This window comes from Diplotaxodon limnothrissa, linkage group LG23 (assembly GCF_057381915.1).
Source record: "Diplotaxodon limnothrissa isolate DT_005_m linkage group LG23, D_limnothrissa_male_GT1.1, whole genome shotgun sequence".
NCBI classification, from domain to species: domain Eukaryota; kingdom Metazoa; phylum Chordata; class Actinopteri; order Cichliformes; family Cichlidae; genus Diplotaxodon; species Diplotaxodon limnothrissa.
Window position 1 is genome coordinate 48301214 of NC_140617.1, and position 22700 is coordinate 48323913.

General features: G+C 43.3%; 1 protein-coding gene across 1 annotated transcript in view; it reads left to right on the forward strand.

The window, feature by feature from the left end:
- The window catches only part of chrm4a (cholinergic receptor, muscarinic 4a), a 54509-nt gene that overhangs the window by 31098 nt on the left and 711 nt on the right, over positions 1–22700 (forward strand). Inside the window, exons 2-6 of the mRNA XM_085347487.1 lie at positions 1853–2451; positions 4358–4512; positions 4905–5100; positions 5200–5289; positions 22146–22412. Coding sequence (XP_085203613.1) covers positions 1853–2451; positions 4358–4512; positions 4905–5100; positions 5200–5289; positions 22146–22412 — 1307 coding nt within the window. The remainder of the gene's footprint in view (positions 1–1852; positions 2452–4357; positions 4513–4904; positions 5101–5199; positions 5290–22145; positions 22413–22700) is intronic.

A 22700-nucleotide genomic window follows, 5' to 3' on the forward strand; every position in this document is an offset into this window, starting at 1 on the left:
AAGGAGGTCCAGGGGCAGACTAGGGAAGAGATGATATCTCTGGGGGGGCTTGGGAACATCTCGATGTTCACCCAGATAAGCTCCTAAGACTGCTGCTGTCCCTGCAACCCAAACCCATATAAATGATTTTTCTTTTAAAGAATTGTGGCTGGATGGATCAAACCCTTCATGAATAACTGTGTGTTTTATCTTCCTGGACAAAGCTGGGCAGAACTTTCAGTGTTGCTTTCTTTCTGTGGGACACAATGTTTAATGTCTAAAGAGTAGACAAAAAAGTCATTCTGAAAACCTTTAACTAATTTCAGGTATAAAATGCCACTTAGCAAAATAGAATAGAATAGAATAGCCCTTTATTGTCATTGTACATGTTCAATGACATTGAGGTTGCTCCACACCAACTGTGCTGGAATAAAATATAAATAGTAGACAGGAATAAATAACAGCCAAGAGAAATATATACAAAACAAGAGGAATGTATACAAAAATAAAAGAAAGGCACATGATGAACGGACACACATTAGAGAACAGGTTGCAAAGTGTGTGAAAGTAGTGCAAAGAAAAAAAGACTTGGTCCGAATAGAGTCAGTGTGTGTGGCCCGAGTAACGGCGGTTACTCAGATCATGGGTCAGATTGGGGAGGCGGGTGGGGAGGGAAGGGGTGTGGCAGGTTAGTGTTTGTTAACAGTCCGAATGGCCCAGGGAAAGAAGCTGTTTGTGAGTCTGATTGACCCGAGGGCAGACAATGATTTTTTGGGCAGTGTTAATTACCCTCTGTGGAGCTTTCCTGTCTCAGTAGTCACCCATGCATACCAAGCACCCTGGCAGTAGGAGAGCATGCTCTCCACTGAGGAGCGATAGAAGGACAGCAGCCTCTGGTCCAGGTTATTCTTGCTTAGGACACAGAGGAAGTGCAGACATGAGCGAGATGAGATGTTAGGCATATTTGACAATGAAGCTGGTTGGGTGGGCTGGTGTGCAGTCATAGGTGCTTATTGACAGTGGTGCCCATCCCTACAATGATGTGGCGAATGACTAGCCAGGGTTGAGGGAAAGATGAACAGAGACATCCTTGATAATAACCTACTCAAGAGCATTCTGGACCATGAACTGGGGAGAAGGTTCATGTTCCAACAGGACAACGACCCTAATCACACAGCCAAGATAACAAAGGACTTTCAGTGGCCCAGCCAGAGCGCAGATGTGAACTCAATGTATTATCTCTGGAGAGATTAGAAAAGGGTTGTTCACCAACACTCCCCATCCAACCTGATGGAGCTTGTAAAGAAGAATGGGAGAAACGGTCCAAGTAATTACTCAAAACATGTGAAACACAGCAATGACAACGGTGACCAGCAGGGGAAAGAAAAAACAAAGGCTGCAAAAATAAAAGCGATGCAATAAGAACAAAAACACAAAGGGTCGTCAACATTAAAAAAATACACAAGATACAGATGTGTGTGTGTGTGTGTGTGTGTGTGTGTGTGTGTGTGTGTGTGTGTGTGTGTGTGTGTGTGTGTGTGACAGAACATACTGGATAATGAGATTGAGAAGCTAATAAGTTTACAACTAAGTTCTTTAAATTCAAACAGCTGTAAATGTTTTTATATGTAGCTGTCTACCCTGATGTCATCACCTTGTTACTTTTTCCTCTTTGCATCTAAATGTTCTTACTGTCCCTGTTTAGAAAGCAAAGCCTTCTTTCTCTATTTTGATCTGTCACAAACCCAGCTGCTGCTGTGGGTGTTTAAATCCGTCTCCCACATTTAAAAAAATCAACTTTTGTTGTTGTTACCTTACAGCAGCACAGTGCATATTTCTCTCAATCGATCCTCTTGTTTTTCTCTTCTTTTAGGCTCATTGCTCAACCAAACGACTGACCTGTTCTCCAACACATCCTGCAACATATCCACCAATGATTCAACATCTTGTTCTGCTGTTGAGAGTGGAGTGGGAACAGGAAGTCCATACAAAGCTTTGGAGATGTTTTTTATTGCTATGGTTACAGGATCGTTGAGCTTTGTGACTGTTACAGGAAATATTTTAGTCATGCTCTCCATCAAAGTGAACCGTCACCTACAAACTGTCAATAACTATTTCCTGTTTTCATTAGCATGCGCTGACTTGATCATCGGTGTTTTCAGTATGAATTTGTATACAGTCTACATTATTGTTGGCTACTGGCCACTTGGGCCGGTGGTCTGTGACTTGTGGCTAGCTTTAGATTATGTTGTGTCAAACGCCTCTGTGATGAATCTGTTAATTATCAGCTTCGATCGATATTTCTGTGTGACCAAACCCCTTACGTATCCCACAAGAAGGACAACTAAGATGGCAGGATTAATGATTGCAGCGGCTTGGATCCTGTCATTCATCTTATGGGCTCCTGCCATCTTGTTCTGGCAGTTCATCGTTGGACAGAGAACGGTGCCACCTGGAGAGTGTTATATTCAGGTACAACAAAATCTATGTACAGTGTTGTGTATAAAATCCTATTGATCAGATACAGCAGGGAATGAGGAAGTGCAATGTAAACAAACACAGAGTCTACAAAGTTACTGAGAAATCGACTTTGTTTTTCACTCTTTCTGTTCGAGTAAGTTTAAGTTTACTCGAACAGAAAGGCTCCATTGAATCATTATAATTAACTTAATTTTGTTATTAGTAGTAGAAGTGTCCTGCTGTCCACTGTGTGCTGTTAGCCTACTCTTGATTCAGCTGTGACTGCCAGAGATGTCAGTGATTTCGGCAGTCTTGATAGCTTTTCTAGTTTTTGGTAATAAAAAGGTTAAGATGCAAACTGATAAACTAGAACAATAACATTATCTCACTGAACAAACTGAAAGTGGCTAACAACCCACTAAAATACAGATCTGTATAGTATAACAGCTGGTAATGAGTTCTTTGGTTTGAAAGCCTGATCGTATTGTTTAAAAAAATGTCTAAACAATACAAAAATCCTGCTGCTCAATCCAGAAAAGTTGGAATTAGTAGCACCAGCTTTCAAGACTCGATCAACCTCCATTGCTGCAGAACAGCTTTAAATACATTTTGAGTTCCCTAAAAAGGCCTTTTTGTCTAATTCTGTGTAACCTTACCTTTTTTTTAAAACCTCTTGCACTTCAGTTATCTTTATACCATTTCAAGCTATTCACTGGACTCAAGTGACTCGAAATGCAATAAATAACTGGAAACACTGGGGGGTTCTAAACCTTTTGACCAGTGTTGTATACATGTTGTTTGAATGTATCTTGGAATTTGCATTTGTTCAGAATGTCTGTGAAGGTTCTCAGTCATCCAGGTCATTGTAGTCAAAGGAGCTTGCAAAGAAAAGCAGAGAGTTGGTGTCTCTGCCATCTATAATCCAGTTTTGAGATCCTTCCCAGACGCCTTAACGCCCACTCACATCCTGGGCCATCTGACCTCAGGACATCACATGATAAGGTGGGGCCAGGTTTCACAATGAGCTCACCCGAAACCCTGGCTGATTGTGACCGACACCCAGTTTCACACCTTGGCTCAGGCGATTAGAGGATCATCAGGGGGTCCTTTTGTCCCTCTGTGGGGGGAAACTCCCACTAGGTTTATATCTGGGACTCTCCACCATTTGACCTTAGAACTGAAGAAGCTTCTCGGATGAGAGGTGAAACGTCTTCAAGCAACTTAAAGAAGTCCAGACGCTTTTCTTTGCAAGCTCCTTTGACTACAGCAATTAGAGAAACCAGTAAGATCCTGGAAAGATAAATTCAGTTCCTTAAAGTCAGATTCCTACTTGTCTTTGGAAGCTGTAACCATCAGTAACTTCATGTGTAATGAATGACTGCAAGGTTTTGTAAAGGTTATTATTGAATGGTCTTTCATTATTCTGAATAAAATCCTTAGTAATTGTTAGTTTAAAATGTGAGGCCTCACAGATTTTCATCTATTTGTCATTAATAATGCAAACCACAAAAGGCCTGCTCATGAAGTTCCCTTTCAGTAATCGGGAATCAGTAATAAAAGCTCAGATACCTGGAAGTAGTCAAGAGGGAGTAAAAATACCCCCAGCTGGCAGAGGTAGCTTCCATAACGTATAATGATGTTGGTCTGGAGTTTATAAACAGTGTTATCTGTTTTCAGTCTACCCCAGTCAACCTCAGCTAGGATTCTTATTGTTACACTAACGTGGTTTTTCCCTCAGCTCTTAAATGTTTACCTGTGATTAACTTTAATGGAGAAATGCTATAACTAATTCTGTGAGTTTACAAATACAACAATAATCAAAGTTCTGGTACATGATGTATATTGTATCTGTAAATGTAGTAAAAATATTGACCATACTTGCTTTATGTAACATTTTTCCTTTCTTTCCTTCCTGCAGTTCCTTTCTAATCCTGCTGTGACATTTGGAACAGCAATAGCAGCATTTTATCTCCCTGTCATCATCATGACAGTGTTATACATCCATATCTCCCTGGCCTCAAGGAGCAGGGTCTCCAAACACAAACCGGAGAAGAAAGAAAAGAAGGGAATGAAGTAAGACATCAAAGGAATCCAATTATTTCATTCGCATATCTTGCAAATTACTTTAAGACGAGCAACAAAAATGCAAGCCACAAGATGGAGAAAGTTTTTTTAAAGTAAATTTTGCAGGTTGCTAGTATCGTCGGATTTTTTATATATATAGCTGCTCTTAACTAAAATTTGATGGTATCTAGAACATGGAAAATAAACCGAGGGTATTAACAATAAATAAATCTATAATGAAGCATTCTGGATTTTATAATGTAGACAAAGTGGTAGACATTTATGTCAAACTTATCTATGTATCCAGCCAGACATGTTTATCACATTTATATAGATTTTGAACCAATTCATTCTTAAATTTCTGTTTAATACAACAGTTACTGTATGTGTCATTTTCCTAGAACTCCCTGCCTAATGAATAGTCACCTGTTGAAGCAGAACAACAACAATGAGACCAGTCCTCATGCCAGTCCCCACTCAACTCCAAAACTCAGTTTGGACTCCACCACCACTGCACTGGATGCTGTGAAGAATGGAAAAGTGGATGAATCAAAAGCTGCTGAGCCTCAGCCTCTGGCACAGCCAAGACTCACACAGGTACCATCTACTAATTCTTTGAAGTGAGTGCTTATGGCTACAACATGTGAGCAGTTGAAAACTTCATGGCTACTATGTTTATCTGTCTGATCTATCTAGGAAGAAAAAGAGAGCTCCAATGATTCCTCCACAGCTTTTATTCCCCCCAGAGAACCAAAGGACAATTCCAACAACCAAATAACATCTGAGGTCTGTGTCTAAAATGTATACAACTGCTTTTATTTAAATACGTATTTCCATAGAGAAATTAAGTGAAAAGACTGAACAGCTTTGCACATAGCTAACATTGCCAACAGTATTCACTGACTTATCCAAATCATTGAATTCAGCTGTTCCAATCAGAGCCTACTCTCAAACTGCTTTTATAAACGTTTGTGAAAGAAAGTGTTGCCCTCAGGAGCTCGGTGAATTCCAGCATGGTACCATTATGGGATGCCACCTGTGCTTGGTCATGAAATTTCCTCACTACTAAATATTCCACAGTTGACTTTTAGTGGTATTATGGTAAAGGGACTGGTTCTTATAAAGCGCTTTTCTACTCTGAGCACTCAAAGCGCCTCATTCACCCATTCACACCCATTCGCACAAGCGCTTTTTTCAGCTGTGTACTCACCGGTCTCCAATCGTCATCGTCATCACTCAGAGTATTTAAGTCTTCAGTTTCCTTTTGTTCACCTCGTGTCATTGATGTCATCGTTCCCGTGTGTGCTCTCAGTTATCCAGCCAGTCAGTGTTCGTTCATCTTCTGTTCATCCACTCTTTATAATAAACCATCTTCTGTTCATCACTATCCACGAGTCCTGCGTTTGGGTCACTTCTTCGCATCCGCACACAAATCCTGACACCTTCCAGTTAGTAGGTGACTTGCTCTACTACCTGAGCTACAGCCACCCCCATTATAACAAAGTTGAAGGCATTGAGAAGAACAGCAAGTTGGGAAGAAGTTGTAGGCCATGTAAAATCAGAGAGCGGATGCTCAGGTGCATAGTGCATAGAGGTTGGCAGTTTTCTGCAGAGTCAGATTCAGATTATCTCAAGAACAGTGCGTAGAGTAGGGGTCGGCAACCCTGGGCACTCATGACACAACTGGCACGTGAAGGGTTAACTGATGGCACAACACGCAGTGAATTAATTTGAGAGGGTGCATTAAAAAGCAAGCATCTAAGGCCAAGCCACCAGTGCACATCGCAAATTAGCTCGCATAATGACGGTCTCTTAGCCAACAACCCCAACTCCCAGATTCAACTTGTAACTGGCTAAAAATCACTTAGCCTACCAGTGAGAGGGACGTTGCTGGCTGGCAGTTTTTTCAAGCGATGTTGAAATTTCCACATCCCGACTCTTCAAAAGCTTCAGGAGCTGTCGGCTCAGCGCAGCATCAGCACCACGGAGATACACGGATACATCCGAATGAACTACCAACACAGCTGGAATCCACAGCTGTGCGTGTTCATGGAGCTGCATGTTCACCTGCTGGACATCACTACCTGACAGGTTTAACTGTCTTCAGAACATTGCAGAGGCCTTATTGACAGTATTTGGCTCTACATGTCTGTGTGAGCAGGTTTTCTCTCACATGAGTCCTCAGGCAGCCTCTGAATGCTGGACACTGGGAGACCTGTGTCTCTGAGTGGGAGACCTGTGTCTCTGAGTGGGAGACCAGGATCACATTAACACGTGTCTCTGTATTAACAAACAGGTCACATTGCCCCAGTTTATTTTTTCTTAACATTGTTGTGATGAGACCTTAAATAGCATTTGCATTTTCTGTTGTACAGTTCCTTTGCTGTTAAGTTGTTCATTATAGTGTGAAACTGTTGAGCATTATCACATTTATTGTTAATGCAGTGGTTGATATGGCACATTGACTTCTGAGGAAATTTTACATGGCACTCATCAACAGAAAGTTGTCGACCCCTGGTGTGCAGAGCTTCGTGGATGGGTTTTCATGACCAAGCAGTTGCATCTAAGCCTTACGTCACCAGGCACACTGCAAAGCATTGAGTGCAGCTGTGTAAAGTACGCCACCACTGGACTCTAGAGCAGTGGAGACGTGTTCTCTGGAGTGATGAATCATGCTTCTCTGTCCAGTGGACGAGTCTGGGTTTGGCAGTTGACCGGAGAACTTGTCTGACAGCAAGCACCGTTTCTAAGTACTTGGACTCGGCCTCTTAGTTCTAGTGAAAGGAATTGTTAACCAATTTTGTGGGAGCAGTTTAGTAATGACCCCATCCTGTTCCAACATGACTGCACACCAAAACACAAAGCAAGGCCTATAAAGACATGGATGAGTGAGTCTCGTATGGAAGAAGAACTTTAACCTTGATGACAGGAAGTAATGACTTCATGAATTACTTCACAAATTTATTATAATCTTGCAACATTATAATAAATTTGCCTGTCTCTTGAATAATAATTTTACAAGTGACAGGCGGGGGTCCAGGGCTCCAGGGGGGGAAGGAAATCCAAACACACGAATCTTCAGTGATAGCTCGTCCACTCTGTCCTCCGTGACACTCTCCTCAGTCTGCACTCACTCCTCTTCTGCCACTCACGCCTTTCTGCTCTCACACTCTAGTCATACAGCCACACGGGGATCCAGGGCAGGAAACAGGAACAGGTCCAGGGAACAGGTCCAGGGAACCTACACAGAAGCAAGCAATTACAAAGACAACTTGTAGACTAGCTGGGGCTTTATGAACACCGGGCGTTCAACGTTCCAGCGATGAGCTGCTCTGAGACACAACCTTAAATAGCTGGCCTGGGAAAACAGGAACTAATCAGTGGCAGGTGCGGACCATCAACGCAGGTGCGTAGGCCAAAAGCAGGAGCCCAGTAATTAGCTCCGTCCAGGCAGACTGAGGACAATGAGGGAAAGAGAGGGAGAGAGCGAGAGGGATGGAGAAACACAAAAACAACACCATAGCTCAACGTGAGCCAGCCGGAGAGACACGGGGACCATGACATGACCATTATGTCCAATACTTTCAGTACCATTGATATTCATCTAGAGACGTTTTCTCCAATTGATCTTTTTGAGATAACTTCAGTAATTACTTCCTCCAAACCATCAGTGTGTCTGTTAGACTCCATTCCTGCTGCTCCAACAGGCTGTTCTTCTGTGGAAGCAGCTACCAGCTTGAAGTCTGGAGACAGACAACCTCTCTACTTTTAAGATTAGGCTTAAAACATTTTGATAAAGCATATAGTTAGGGCTGGATCTGGTGACCCTCAGTTATGCTGCAATAGACTTCCCATGATGCACTGAGCATTTCTCCCTCTCTCACCCCTTTTCATTCACCGTGTGTTTGATTATCCATTTTATTATGAGTTAGTATAAGTCCTGTCTGTCACAGACTGTGTAGGCAGACCGTATATCGAGACATATGGACCCAGGTGCGGACTGGAGATGAAGATGGAGGCTTGGATGAAGCCAGAGATTTTTCCAGCAATGAAGTGTTGCGTGTTTGGCATGCATAAAGGCCATGGCTGCTTATTGTTTTCTCTGAAACAATTGTACCTGCTGATTCCAGGTCTTTCCATAGCTCTCCACAAGTGGTACTTGGCTCTTGGACAAGTTTTCTGATAATTCTTTTTACTCCTCTGTCCAAAACTCTGTGTCCAGTTTTTGATGAAATGTTCTTCACACTTCAGGATTATGGCCCCAGTAGTACTCACTGGTACCTTCAGTAGTACCTTAGAAATGGTACTTTAGAAATTCTTCTGTAACCAATGCCATAAATATGTTTGTGGTGGGGTGTGGTTGGTGGAGGAGGGAGCAGCAGGTTCAGGGTGTGGTATCAGGGGGCTGGTTTGTCACAGCCTTCTCTATTTCAGTAGCAGCCAGGCCAGAGAGAGGAGAGCACCGTTGTGCTACAGTAAAAACTGATTGTGCCAAAATAAAAAAAGGCAAAAACACCCACGGAGTCATGTCGGGTCCCTTTGGGGTTAAAATGTTATTAATAAACTTGCAAATGTCTTGAAAGAGCTTCTGAAATTTGTGAGCATCGTGAAATTTTTCTTTTCTGACACCTTTGTAATGAGACACATTTTTATAGGCCATCACTGACAGCTAATCTTAATTTGCAATAAGTGGCAGGATTACTTTCTAATTATTGACAGATTCCACCTGGTTTAATGACTTTTCATCCTTTTTGTGCCTTCTTTTCTTCATGTGCTCAATACATTTCCCCGTGTGTCATTTCTCAGTATTACACATAAATTAACTTTGGGACATGGTTTGATTTCTTTGCATGTATAGATTGGATCGGTTGTTACCAACATCTGGTGAGAAATTGATGCCAATAACACCTTTAGAAATGTATTTACTAATTGGTTATGTGTTCAATACTTCAATACTTACTTTACCCACTGTATGATATTATGTCATTGTATTATACTATGACAGACAATTGTCCTCCTTTAATGGTGGAAAAAGTCTGTGCAGTTGAACGATGTGTCAGAACCGTTGGAAGATATCCTGATAATATTTTAGTAACATAGTCATTGTGACTGCTGCATTAAAGGGCAGTTTACACAGAATGAGAACATGAGTGGTGCAATGTCTTTAATACATTTTAATATTATAAGTAATTAATTCTTGATAGTTGCCAGGATAAGTCTTCATTTATTTGGAAAACCAGAAGAAGATGTCAAAACAAGTGCACAGTTGGTGCAGGTTGGTTGCAAAAAGCTGTGCTCATGGTACCAAACTTTGGCTGTGTCCTCTGACTCTTCAGTGCTCACTCTAAATGTTTAGAGCCAAGCCGAGGGTTACTACGTGGCACTGGACAATGGAGACATACAGCAGCAGCAGTGTGTATGTTTGTTAATCATTTGTTTCACGACTGTCGATGTTGAGTCACTATGGCTCATTTTAGTTTTTAATTTTCCTCACCCTGATGTTTATCTGTCAGTGTTGGACATCTGGACTCTCGACTATTCTTCGATACAGTCGAGAGTCCCTTTTGTTCCTTCAGGATCCTGATGTCAGCAACATGCAGCTCAGGGACCCTTACTCAGCAAAATCCTTTGACATACTTTTTCCATGGTTAACAAGTGCTGGAGAACTAAATCAGAGGGGCAGATGAGAAGTGCAACAGAGACTTTACATAATAAAGGTGGCATTGTTGAGTACAGAAATGCCTGCCTCATCCCTCTGAGGAGACTTGGCTCCAGCAGCGGGACTTACACTCTGACTTGGAAATCAGTGGTTTTGGAGAACCTCTGCCCTCGGCAGGGGTCTCTGCCTTTATAGTAATGAGAATTAGTTGAGTAACAAAGTGGTGAAGAAATCCCTGTTCTCTCCTGATGTTTTACCTGTCTCCCTGCGTTTGCTTCACTTACTAAGAGAATTTTCACAGTGCATTGTTACTGTTGTGTAAATGGCCCAGGGCCAAGGACCAATGTGGAAGCTGCCACTCGGACCATACTGGAGACGATGCAAAGTTTTTAATGCATCGCACCAGGCGCCGCCAATTCTTCATGGTAATTTTAATCAATGTAAACTTAGGAGGTCACTCAATAATTTTTAAAAATACATAGATTGTCCCATGAGGAAGGAAACAAGGAAACAATGACACTGTAAACACCCTGTATTTTCCAGGGTGCAAGTACCCTTTAATTACATGCAATGTAAGGGCAACAAGGCGCAAGTATGTCTGTAATTGTGAGCAACAAGTCAGGTTTTTGCAGCAAACAGTGAAACAATTCCACTGTAAGTACCCTGTGCTTTCTGGGGTGCCGGTCATATTATGGAGTCACCTGCAGCACCTGCAAAACAGTGAAATGTTTCACTGTAAGAGCTGTGACTAAGGCACATGTACTCTGTAACTATGTGCAATTTCATGTTTTTTCTTTTTTTACAGGAAACAATTAAATAATTCGACTGTAAGTAAATTTAAGTACAGCGTAAGTCATTTTACTGGGTTATTTCATGGTGAATTTTCAGAAAAACCCAGTACTTTCTGGGGCCACATTCAAGCCAGTTGCCTGCATTGCATTTAGGCAGTTGTCATGCAGTGTAGGCGGTTGGCTAGAAAGAACTGGAACGGATTCACAGCAGGTATATTGAGGAATGAAAGACAGAATACATGTGTGTGAAGGAGCGGGAGGTATAACAGTGGAGCAGAAGTAGTGATGTAGGTTAAGTACATGGAGTCAACCATAAGGAAATGGGCAAGAGTATGCTAGCAGAAGGGTGAGATGGAGGCTAAGTGAAAATGACACTATGAACACATTACTCTTGATACTTTATATTTATATTTATTTAAATAGGACATGTTGACATCTGTTCTGTTCTTGGACATCAAGTGTTTTTATGGACAATCTGAAACACACTAGGAAATGTGTTCATCAATAACACTTGATTATTGATTATTATTTTTTGTGTACAAGACCAGTCAAAGGTTTTGTACACACCTTCTCATTTATTTTTATTTTAATGAATGTTTACATTGTAGATTCTCATTGAAGGCATCAAAATTATGAATGGACACATATAGAATTATGTAGTGAACAAACATTGTGAAATAAAACGTGTTTTGTTTTGTTTTTTAAATTTCAGAATCTTCAAAATATCCACCCTCTGCTTTCATTACTGCTTTCTTAACTCTTGGCATTCTTGCTGAAATGTTTTTCCAACAGTCTTGAAGGAGTTCCCAGAGATGCTGAGCATTTGTTGGCCCTTTTGCCATCACTCTGCGGTCCATCTCATCCCAAACCATCTCCATTGGGTTTAGGTCAGGTGACTGTGGAGGCCAGGCTATCTGGTGCAGCACTCCATCACTCTCCTTCTTGGTCAAATAGCCCTCACACAGCCTGGAGGTGTGTTTGGGGTCATTGTGCTGTTTGAAAAAATAAATGATGGTCCAACTAAACGCAAACCAGATGGGATGCATGTCACTGCAGGATGCTGTGAAAGCCATGCTGGTTCAGTGTGTCTTCAGTTTTAAATAACTCCCCAACAGTGTCACCACCAAAGCACCCCCACACCCTCACACCTCCTCCTGCACTCGGGGACACATTCAAAGTTTTGCAATTTTCTGGACTGACTGACCTTCAGTTCTTAAAGTATTGATGGGCTGTTGTTTCTCTTTACTTAGCTGATTGGTTCTTGTCATAATATGAATTCTAACAGTTGTCTAATAGGTCTGTCAGCCGTGCGCCAACCTGACTTCTGCACAACTGATGGTCCCAACCTCATTAAGAAGGCAAGAAATTCTCTACTCAGCGCGGCAATTTTGTTATTTAATTTTTTTATTCAAAGCCACAGGTCGAATGATGTCATTTCTTATTAGCAGTGGAAGTAGTTGTTATTGAAGGTCGCTTTGCATCCTGCAAACTCTATACACAGGGGTGCACATAAGTGGTCTGCAGGTGCGCATGCACTTTCAAAATAAAAGACGCGCGATAAGAAGGTGCAACACGCGTTTGCGTACATAAGATTTTCTGGAGGAGGACATTTTTTTAGAACTCTTAAAGATGTCGAAGAAGCTCCTTTAAGCAATTACTTTGGTGTTCCTCCACCTCCAAAGAAATGTCAGAAGGAGTCCGTATCCCAAAAGAAGCGCGTATTCTCAGAAAAGTGGTTAAATACTGTTAACAGCATCAAGTTCTTGGGAGTTCACATCTCAAACGACCTCACCTGGACCACCAACACCACCTCCATCACCAAGAAGGTCCAGCAGCACTTCCACTTCCTGAGATGCCTGAAGTGATTTCCCAGATTCTAGTGAGAGAAATCTTCACTTGCTGGTGCCTGCCTAAATACATCTTGTCCAGTCGTGGGACTCAGTTTGTCTCCTCAGTCTTCCAGACTGTGTGCCAAGCCTGGAACAGGGGCCACAAATTAACATGTGGTCAAAATGTGATCAACAGTACACATATATTTTTCCAATTATCCAAGCATGAATACCAAACAAATCAAAATTGACCACAATTTCCCCATTAACTCTAAATAAAGCATACTTCCACACACCTAAAGGGTAAAGCTGTTTCCCCATAGCAAGCTGATTTCTCTGTCCAAGGTTCTCTCACAGCTGGTTGGCAGGGCCTCCAATACAGGATCCTTGCGGGCAGGGTGTCGGGTGAAACACCAAACAGGCCCGAAACTCTGGAGTCTGATAGAGAGACAGTGGAACCTCCTGTCTTCAGTTTCTGCAAGTGAGCAAACCCTCGGTACAAAGTATGATCCAGGCTATGGAGCTTTGGTAATGTTTTTTGCAGGTGTCTTTTAACCCTTCTAACCATCCAGTTTCACAAGTTGACCAGGGCGCAGCTCTGACAAGTGAGGTGTAGAATGACATCTGTTGTAGAAGATACAATAATTTCATTTCGCCTGTAGATCCTTTTGTTGTACCTTAGTGTAATGAATATAATGAGGTTGCAGCTGCTGAGCTAGAACGAGAACTGTTGTCCTTATGTGTCAGCCACTCATTAGTTATGCAGGACTTAGGCCAGTTGCTGTGATGGGCGTGGCACGGTAGCGTATGAGAGCCAGTTGGGGTCCTGCTGCCGAAGAATCCTCCTCCCCATAGCAATGCCTCTCTCTGTTGCACCATTAGCTTGCATATAATGGGGACTGGAAGTTGTGTGACCAGTGTTGTACGTCTTACTGAACAGTTTTTGCTGAGATAATATGTGAGGTGGGGGATAGCGTTTGAGCTCATCACAGACAATGGCACACAGGCTTTTCAAGCAGGCAATCACTTGCTGGCTTGTAATGGAGGTGTACAATCAAGATGTCGCGCGAGTAATAATCCACAACTACAAGGTTGTGTTTACTGTCCAGTTGACATATATCAGCAGCTATTTGGTGTAGTGATTATAATAATATTAATGATTAGTGGTTCTTTTCTCTGAGTGGGGTTATTTCTCAGGCAGAACTCACATTGCTCCACCATCTTTGTGATCTCTCGTCCAATCTCTGGCCACCACACAGTCATATTAGCTTTTCTGTGGCACTTAGTGAAGCCTTAGTGATCCTTGTGTATCTGAAGAAGTACTTCCTTTTGTTGTGAAACCAGAGCTGCTCTCATCAGTGCTTGCTGTTGTTGGTCTGCTAGCGTCATAATGTGCTAATGCCAGTGTTGTAGTTGACATGGCTTTCATGTCTGTGAATCCTTGTTTCTGCAATTCCCCCCATGTCCACACATCGACAGATTTGAGCAAATTGTAGCTTTGGTGCATGGCGGTGAAGAAGTCTGGGAGGAATTTTCCCGGACAGTTTATCATTCATATCATCTGACGAAGCTCAGAGACATTTGAGGGGCTGGGCATTTCAGTGACACAGTTTTTCTGGATGAGTTTTGATACCATCTTTCACAATGACGTGTCTTTAACATTTGATCTTAGATTTTCCAATCTTGGAGTTATCTTGGATTAATTTCAGCCCAGAATGCCTGATGGTCTGCAGCACTGCCTTACGGTTGTGATCATGTTCTGCTTTTTCCTTTCCAAACACTAAGATGTCATTCATTACCACCACAGTACCGGCATAACCCTTGAGAAGGGTACTAATCTGCCGTTGGAATATTTCTGGAGGAGACGTTATCCCAAAGGGCAATCTTTAAAAGCAGAAGCGACTCACTAGCGTGATGAATGGCGTTAGCTTCCTGCTCTTAACATTGAGCAGTATTTGCCAAAACCCACTGGAGGCATCAAGGATTGAAAATATATGTCTGCGAAGATTCTCAGTCATCCAGGTCATCGTAGTCTAAGGAGCTTGGAAAGAAAAGCGTCTGGACTTCTTTGAGTTTCCTTGAAGACGTTTCACCTCCCACCTGAGAAGCTTCTTCATTTCTAAGAGTAATTGTTGGAGAGTCCCAGATTGAAGTCCTATTGGGAGGGTCCCTAAGAGAACATGGACCCCTTAATGATCCTCTACATAATCACACGAGACAAGGTGCGAAAACAGGTGTAGGTCACAATCAGCCAGGGTTTCGGGGTTTCATGCGATTTAACGAGGGCAAATAGTCCAGGGTGTGAGTGGGCATTAAGGCGTCTGGGATCTCAAAACTGGATTATAGATGGCAGACAGTTGGTGTCATAAGCTATTCCCTCTGTTCAAAGATGGTCGTTTACAGTGGAAATAGAATCAGAATTAGAATTTCCTTCAGAATACTTTATTAATCCCGAAGGAAATTAGGGTTACAGCAGGCAGCACGCTAATGGTGCATGCGCACTTACAAAGAAACCTTCTGACCAACTTTACACAAACATCACATTGGGGAGACATGTCAGAAAGGTAGGCTGATGGCGCCAAAGGGGTATCTGCATAAGTGATGGTATTTTTTTACTTTAGTGCGAACAACTCATATGAATTTCAAAGCAGTTCTACAGTCCAACACTGGTCTCTCAATCTCCCGTTGGAGAGCCGCGAGCTTCGCCATACTTGCGTTCTGTGATGTTGTCATTTCTTGTGCTCAAGGAGCCAATTTCTGAGAACACACAGCAGTGAGCCTCCCCGAGATGTCATCCAATTTGCGCCCAGAGATGTTATTCCGAGCTAGCCCTTCCGAGATGTATCCAGTCTGCAGTCAGAGATCTTATTCTGAGTATTCACAGCAGCCGTAGCCTCTCCAAGATCTTATCCGTGCTGCACTCAATGAGCCCATTTTGAGAAACTCACGCCTCTCCCATCATTCCAATCCCAGCGGGCAGCCTTGTGGGGGTTTGAACAGCCGGTTCCGCTTCCTTAATTCTTTGATAAGTCAGGGCCAAGCCAGCTCCGATCAGCCAGAACCCTGTTACCATGGTTCCGAATAGGTAGATATCTTCAGCACTCAGGCTCACCCAAGCCCAAACCTCTCGTTAAGGGGTGTCAATTGCATTTAGGGACCAGTTGATCCAATCCATAATTCCTCTTTTAGGTTTTAGAGAACAGACTGTGAGAGAATGTTCCAGGGAAAAGTAAAAACACAAGACAAGACAAGGACATAAGAAGCTAAGCAGGGAAGCTAAGGGCAGGAGAGGAGAAAAGTGCGACCGCCTTCGCTGAGAGCCAAAAGATAGATGGCTTCTTTCACTCCCTTCCAAACCATCTGTCTTCTCTGTCCAAAATGTGAACATTGGCATCCTCGAAAGAGTGACCTTTGACCATTAGATGCAGATGGACTGCTGAGTCTTGTCCCGTCGAGGTGGCTCTTCTATGTTGTGCCTTGCGTTTATGAAGTGGCTGTTTGGCTTCTCCAGTGTAGAGGTTTTTGTCTCAGTGTGTGGCTGGGTCTGAAGTTCACTGGGATGTCATGCTTGGAGAAGACTCTCCTGAGTTTCTCTAACAAACCTGCTACATAGGGGATGACAGTATTGTTTCATTTGTCCTTCTGATCCTCCTTAGTTGGTGTCTGACCTTCTCTCCATGCATCTTGTGGGAGGCAAAGAATAGGTATTGGTCCTGGTGTGTGGGCTTCTGGTAAACTTCAATGTAGAGATTTCCATTCTCTTCAATGCATTCAGAAAAGTCCAGAAATTCAATTCAATTCACTTTTATTTATATAGCGCCAAATCACAACAAAAGTCACCTCAAGGCGCTTTATATTGTACAGTAGATGCAGAGAAAAACCCAACAATCATATGACCCCCTATGAGCAAGCACTTTGGCGACAGTGGGAAGGAAAAACTCCCTTTTAACAGGAAGAAACCTCCAGCAGAACCAGGCTCAGGTGGGGAGGGGCCATCTGCTGCGACCAGTTGGGGTGAGAGAAGGAAGACAGGATAAAGACATGCTGTGGAAGAGAGACAGAGATTAATAACAGATATGATTCAATGCAGAGAGGTCTGTTAACACATAGTGAGTGAGAAAGATGACTGGAAAGGAAAAAGGAAATGGCAAACAGCTATCCTTTGGGTCTACCCTGGTGAACTTTGTTTTTATCCACTGAGTTGATGTGAGCACTGAAGGATTCCACTTCTTTGGTTTTGATTTTGACCCAGGTGTCATCAACATTTCTGTACCAGTGGCTAGGTACTGTCCCTTTAAAAGAGCCAAGAGCCATTCTTTCCACTTCCTCCATGTAAAGGTTGGTTTAATGGGAATGATGGACTCAACCACATAGTTTACACTTTTAACACTATTATTTTGGTTGCTCTTTTATGAGACTCAGTTTCAGCTTTTCAGCCACAACCCCACGCACAACAACACCTCAGATCCTGGTACACTCTTTTAAACAGGGGAGGTGTGATGAGCCCAAGCCACATCCCACCACATACCCATATCGCCCGACCTAGGCCGGGGAGCAATCTGGCCTAGCCTACTCTCCCTCCCCCTCGCAAACGGAAGGGGAAATCGGCGATGGCCATCAGCGTCCCTGGCCTATGGATTAGCAGCAGGGGTGAGTTGGATCCAGTGGCTTACCGCGTGTCCAGCAGCCGCAGTGCCGAGGTGGGTCGATCGGCTGACCACGTGTTCAGTGGCTGACTGCGTGCCCAGCGGCGGTGACGGAGCTGATCTGGAGCCCAACCGCATGGCAGGCAGCAGCGGCGCAGCAGCGCATCAGCAGGCGTGGACATGACCCGTGGCTCACGGGTGGCTTGACAGGTGGCCAGCGTGCAGGACCAGATGCCGCACTGACCTCCAGCGAAGATGCCACTGCACCAGGCTGCATTGCGACCTCTAGTATGGGCGTGGCAGGTCCAGCCAGCACGCTGACCTGCAGCGAAGACAAGCCAGGTCCAGATGGCGCACCTGCCTCTGGCATGGACACCGCTGGACCAGACAGCACGGCGACCTCCAACTCGGGTAGGAAGGGCACCTCCGTTATGCTGCCCCCGAACTCGGGCTGGCCTAGTGCTGACCAGGCTGACCTTCATGGGAAGGGAGGCGTGGGGGTTGCCTCCCTCCCCCATGCAGTCGAAGGACACGGGTGGGCCCAACGGCGGTGTCGGCCAGGAACCAACCCGAGCTACCAGACTCACTATCAGCTCACCTTAGGTCCCGGTACACTCTTTTAAACAGGGGAGGTGTGATGAGCTGATGGAGCTCCGGTGTGTCTCAGCCTCCCTTGCAGCTGCGCCCAAGCCACACTCCACCACATTTGGCTCCCCGGTGTCACCTTTTGGTCTACAAAAGGTGACACCGGGGAGCCCATGTTTTGCATCCATGTTTTTGTCTATAAAAACCCTCGTTATATTTAAAATATAAACATATGTCTGGTGAGGGGGAGGTTTTCAGTGCCGGCTCGTTGTTTTGGGTCTCAAACTTGGCATTGAATGTGTTAGGTGCGTCTGGCAGAGCAGTGTCGGTAACACACAAACGTGGTGGGGCCTTATAATTCTTATGGTTTGGATGGCCTCCCACATTCGCAGAGAATCTCTTGAACAGACAAAGTGATCACTGATCCCTGACTTTCTTTGAGCACTCAATTATTAATTATTTACTCTTAGAACTGAAGAAGCTTCTCGGATGAGAGGTGAAACGTCTTCAAGAATTACAGATGCTTTTCTTTCGAAGCTCCTTAGATTGAAAATATAGTGGTGCCGTATGTTTTATTTGGTGCAAAATCCTCCAGATTGGGCAAAATGAATCTCTCTCTTTTTACTTCTTTATTGAGTTTCATGAGGTCCACACATATCCTTGGCTTTCTTTTCTTCTCAATAACTGGCACCATTGGGGCACACCAGTCTGTGGCTTCGGTTACCTCCTCAATAATGTCGAGTGCCATCATCCTTTTAATTTCCTTCTCCACTTGTGGTAGAATAGGAAAAGGAATACAACGTGGTGTGGTTATGCTGTAGGGTTCTGCATCAGGTCTAAGCTCAATTTTAGGGTCGTTGTCCTGCTGGAAGGTGAAGCTCCGCCCCAGTCTCAAGTCTTTTGCAGACTCCAAGAGGTTTTCTTCCAAGGTTGCCTGTATTTGGCTCCATCCTTCTTCCCATCAACTCTGACCAGCTTCCCTGTCCCTGCTGAAGAGAAGCCCCCCCAGAGCATGATGCTGCCACCACCATATCTGACAGTGGGGATGGTGTGTTCAGAGTGATGTGCAGTGTTAGTTTTCCACACATAGCGTTTTGCATTTTGGTCTCATCTGACCAGAGCACCTTCTTCCACATGTTTGCTGTGTTCCCCACATGGCTTGTGGCAAACTGCAAACAGGACTTCTTATGGTTTTCTGTTAACAATGGCTTTCTTCTTGCCACTCTGCCATAAAGGCCAACTTTGTGCAGTGCACGACTAATAGTTGTCCTGTGGACAGATTCCCCACCTGAGCTGTAGATCTCTGCAGCTCGTCCAGAGTCACCATGGGCCTCTTGGCTGCATTTCTGATCAGCGCTCTCCTTGTTCGGCCTGTGAGTTTAGGTGGACGGCCTTGTCTTGGTAGGTTTACAGTTGTGCCATACTCCTTCCATTTCTGAATGATGGCTTGAACAGTGGAGGCAGCACGGTGGCACGGTGGTTAGCACTGTTGCCGCACAGCAAGAAGGTCCTGAGTTCAATTCCACCATCAGGCCGGGGTCTTTCTGTGTGGAGTTTGCATGTTCTCTCCGTGTTTGCGTGGGTTCCCTCCGGGTACTCCGGCTTCCTCCCACCGTCCAAAGACATGCAGCTTGTGGGGATAGGTTAATTGGATAATCCAAATTGTCACTAGGTGTGAATGTGAGCGTGAATGGTTGTCTGTCCCTGTGTGTTGGCCCTGCGACAGACTGGCGACCTGTCCAGGGTGTACCCTGCCTCTCGCCCTATGACAGCTGGGATAGGCTCCAGCTCAAAATAAATTTCCTGTGGTTGGAAACTATTTTTTGCAACTTTTTTGTATTTAAAGTTTTGAGGGACAAACCTTTTAAATATCTCTAAGTAGAAATATATGTAAAAAACAAAAAACAAAAATGATTTTCAATTTTTTTTGTAGTTTATTGCAATTTTTTGCAATTTATGTAATTACTATGGACTTAATGCATACATATTGTTAAAATTTGGGCTATAACAGTTGTATTGATGTATAGCAACTTGAAATGCTCCCAAAAATGGCTCCACAGCATGTAAAAATATAAAGTAAGCTCTGGCGGACTTGGTTCTATGGTAGGACTTAAAGGGTTAAATACTCTGGGATCAACAAGTAGGCCTGCAGTGTGAGAGTGAAGTGCTCTAATAGGGTGATATGGTACTATATCATATCACCCCATTTGCTATTTAAAAAGGTTAAAACTATTTTCCTTTAAAATGTGCACTTCTCATACTGGAGTCTTCAGTGTCAACTGGCTTCCCTGCTGCAACTGTGTCCTACAAAAAAACAACTCCTCCTTCCTGTTTTCTCTCTCCTTTATAGAGAAGGTCTCAAATCATTACCATTCAACGGCTCCCTGTACTCAACTCCAAATAGCTTGCAGCTGCTCTAAAGTAGAATCACCACTCCTACATGGGTGTGGCCCACATCTCACACAAAACAAAAACACCAAAGCATGCAATTATTAAAATGACAAAAACGCCAACCCGATGTTTAGTGGGAGATTCTTTCAGTTATTCCACCATGCCACATTCTGCAACACTACAGACTTCCTCCCTCTCCTGCTACATTTCTGAGACGTGATGATCGACTGCTAGGGATGGAATCAAGAATAGGTTCCTAGTAGTCCAGTTCCTTGGAATGGTTAGTCTGCCTGCCTACTGATCCCGCTTATCGGTTCTTGCCCTCTCACTAAGATCAGCTGATTTCAGTTCGTGTGTCGGAAGTAAAAATAATGGTGCATTCTTCACCATAGACATGGACATTACTTTTATCATTAATGCACAAAGGGATGGAGAGTGAGATGGCAAAGTGACGACTGCTCCAGGACAGAAACAACTGCGTTATAATGTTAACACAACTTCGCCTTTTGCAAAACTGCATGCTAACGCTAAGGTAGCCAAGAACCCCAGAGTGGTGTTAAAGCTCAGTAAATGCTGACATTGCTCTTACTGTATATAGTGATAAAGTGAGCCATCATTTGTGGTGAAGCCAGCCTGTAACAAACTGATGATCAGTCAGGCTGCAGCTTCTATTTCTACCTGTTCATGTTTCTACAGTAGAATCACGGCAATGATTGCTTGTGCTGGTTTTCATCTTTGCTTTGTGTTGTCAGCTTTGTTTTCATACCTAAATACTAAGACAAAGATGACATGTGTCCTCACTGGGATAGGGATTTGTGTTGGTGTGTGGGACTGTAGCTTTATATTGTTAAATGGCCATTATGAGACAGTGCTTTTCAGATCATTTTGCAGAGTAACATGAAGGTAACATAATGAGTAATGAATGTCTTTGTTCAAAGACATTCAAAGACAGTATGCAATAAAATACTGCGTTACTTTTAGGAAAAGTGTTCTGTGTAATACGGGTAATAACGTTTTTACTTTACTTTTAAATAATGACCCCAACACTGAACACAAAAAAGAGGGGAAATACCTCTAAAATGCACACGCATTAGACCACACGCATGAAATTACTTTGCATGAATGTAATGTCATGATATGCTGCTTAGACATGGTGGTGACTCTCAAAGTGGAGCCAATAAGAATCGACAAGGAATCAAATCAAGTTATATTGATAATGGCATGGGAATCGCTAAATTCTTACCGATTCCTATCCCTACTGACTACTTCTGACACCATGTCATGAAAAGTCATAGGATTCATTGGAAAACCCGGAGTGGAGTATTTTTTGTTGCGTGGATTTCTTTTTTCCTCAAATTTTGCCAGGACTGTGAACTTTTGCTTCAAGTTGTGGTTGTTATTATATTGCTTTCCTTATGAATATGGGTGAAACAGTTCATTTTTAAATTAGGCTTAAAACTTTACTTTTTGATGTAGCTTTTTTTTTTGGCATCTATCAGGTGACGCTGGACTATTATCATTGTTGGGCTGCAGCTGCCGGGGAACCTTACATAATACAATCAACATTTAAATATTGAATAACTCCCTTTTAACAGAAAGAAATCTCCACCAAAGGCAGGTTCAGGGAGGGGAAGCCATTTGCCTCAACTGGTTGGGGTTAAGGGGAGGAAGACAGGATACTGTGCAAGTCACAGGTCAAACTTGCTGTGAAATGTCCTAACAGTACTCTGTTTTGTTACAGGTGCTAGCAAACCCCACTCCAGTACCGACAACAACCAATTCTGCCATCCACAAGATCAATCCCTCTTCAAGGTGGTCCAAGTTAAAGATTGTGACAAAGCAGTCTGGGGATGAATGCATCACAGCTTTAGAGATCGTTCCACCTGTAGATGGAGCCGAGAGGCATTCAATCCCAATCAGCCGTCCTCGAACTGTGGCAAGAAAATTTGCAAGCATTGCTAGAAGCCAAGTGAGAAAGAAAAGACAGATGGCTGCCAGAGAAAAGAAAGTAGGTTAATACACGACATAAGTTTAAGACATATAATGGAAATAATAGAGGAACTCGTTATTTAGATTTGATTATCGGACTCAGCCTCTGCACAAGCAAAGAACAGAAGTCTTGGAGAATAAATAAAATATGACAGGAAGACCCTCACTCACTTTGTTTCAAGCTAAAACCCAGCGTATGTAAGTCAGTGGTTCTAACAGTCATAGGAAGAGTTGTTAAGCAGATGTCACTATTATCTCAGCTTTAATGTCCTGGTGCACGCTCAATCATCCAGGTAAGGAAATCCCA